The 1,756-nt window shown below is 40.0% G+C and overlaps 1 protein-coding gene across 1 annotated transcript; it reads right to left on the bottom strand.

Moving 5' to 3' along the window:
• Nucleotides 1-423: 423 nt before the first annotated feature.
• Nucleotides 424-1,464, bottom strand: LOC121050498. The gene is made up of 2 exons (XM_040510588.1): nucleotides 723-1,464; nucleotides 424-620 (listed from the first exon to the last, which is right to left on the bottom strand). Exons 1-2 carry the CDS (start codon nucleotides 1,462-1,464, stop codon nucleotides 424-426), a joined length of 939 nt encoding a protein of 312 aa, XP_040366522.1.
• Between the last annotated feature and the right edge of the window lie 292 nt (nucleotides 1,465-1,756).

The raw sequence follows: 1,756 nt of genomic DNA, 5'->3' as shown, positions 1-1,756 counted from the left end.
CTAAGTGATGTTAATTTACAAATCAGCAAAAGGAGGTGGTTGTTGTTGGATCATTGTCTAATACATATATAATCTAAAGAAAACAAACTCTTAACAGAAAGATTCCATAACACATAGATTATAGATCGAGTTCCAACAAGCACCATAAATTAGAGTACCTCAAGAAATTTAAAATGGGCGCGGTTTAGCTACCGACTGCTATATATATGTATTAACAAACAAGAGAGAACTAAGTGCAGAATCTCGATCGATCCACTTTTAATAAACTCCCTAGCTTCTGTGTTCTTTCTTGCAACTAATTATAATCCAACACACACTGACTGAATGACACTTGCATATAAACAAGCAGATATATATATAATACAACTAAGAACAATTCAGATTAAAAAAGCTAACTAACTAATTAATTATTGAAGTAGGTGACTAGAGACCACGGTTAACCATGTCCCTGAAACGCTGATCAGATTCTAGCCTCTGAAGCCTTATCTGATTATTGATCTTGTTGATGAAGGCCTCCGCCCTCTGGTTCAATTCGTCCTGAGTCATGGACTTCTCCCTTATCATGGACACCCTGTCGCTAAAAGTGTCCGACTTCTTCAACTCTTTCCGAGCCCATGCCACTCGATCATCAACAACATTATTATTGTTGTTGTTGATGTTCTCATGATGATGATCATGTAACTGATCCTCCTCAACTAGCTCCCTGGCTGGAACAATGCTACTTCTCACCAAGCCAGTCGTCCGAGGCGGCGTGTCCCAAGTCTCACTCTTTTTTAGATGCTTGCATATCGGTTTGCCTTGCCTTTCCATAATGGCATTCCATGTGGTGTCCAATGTGTTGTCTTCCACCTCTTCCTCGGTGACCGGCTTCTCCGTCAAGCAAGAGTCCTCCGAGGAGGAGGGTTCCTCCGGTGAAGGGTTGGTACGAATGGATTCTTCTTCTTCTGTGGAAGCTTGTTGTACTATGTGGATGTCATGCCAGCTGATCATTTCATTTGAAAATTGATGAGTAAGCAGAGACGGTAGAGGAGAAGTAGTTGCATTTTCGGAATGACTACTACTTTCGATATTGTTGCTGTTGTACTCTGCCGTACCATCAATAACAGTACAACAGTCATCTTCATGATCAGTACTAGTGGTCTTGGCATTGTTTAGGTTATTAATGGAGGTGTAGGAGGAGGGCACAGATGAGGGGTGCTTTTGCTTTTGATTTTGGAATGTGGAGGAGGCAGCGATGATTATGATGATAAAATTGAGAATGATGTAGATGTAGAGTGGAGATAGGCAGTAGCTTCTGATTGAGGTCCAGAGGTGGGGAAGAGTGGAAAGAGTGAGATTAAGGAGGTAAGGAATGATTACCACTTTGAAAAATACCATTGTGGACACTATTCCTACACAGAGCAGTATCAGCTTTCCAGCCCAGACTGCTGTTTCCAATCTTGCTCTTTTCAAAACATCCCCCATCATTTTGGATCAACTTGGTTTTTCGAAAAAAAACAAAACCAAAAAAAAAAAAAGGTTCAAGCTTTAGCTAGCTGGAATACTGGATGTTAACGTATGAACTGAAGAAGCTAGCTGGCTGGATTAGCTAAAAATTAAGTAAGAAGATGTGTCAAAAACGATCAATCTTCTACATGAAATGAAAGGCAAACTGGATCTCTTAAAATGAGGAAAGATATATAAATGAAAGGAGACGACCCAAAATAGCATCTAAAACTGCCATTTCAATCAGGGACCTTGAAAGTAATTAAATCCA

Source organism: Rosa chinensis, chromosome 7 (assembly GCF_002994745.2).
Source record: "Rosa chinensis cultivar Old Blush chromosome 7, RchiOBHm-V2, whole genome shotgun sequence".
NCBI classification, from domain to species: Eukaryota; Viridiplantae; Streptophyta; class Magnoliopsida; order Rosales; family Rosaceae; genus Rosa; species Rosa chinensis.
Note: the sequence above shows the minus strand (reverse complement) of the source record. Positions and strands in the feature narration are given on the sequence as shown.

Coding starts and splice junctions, on each gene's coding strand:
- LOC121050498 (XM_040510588.1), bottom strand. CDS start 1,464: ATGGGGGATGTTTTGAAAAGAGCAAGATTGGAAACAGCAGTCTGGGCT. Junction 621..722: donor GACGACTGGCTTGGTGAGAA/GTAGCATTGTTC, acceptor TTGATGATCGAG/TGGCATGGGCTCGGAAAGAG.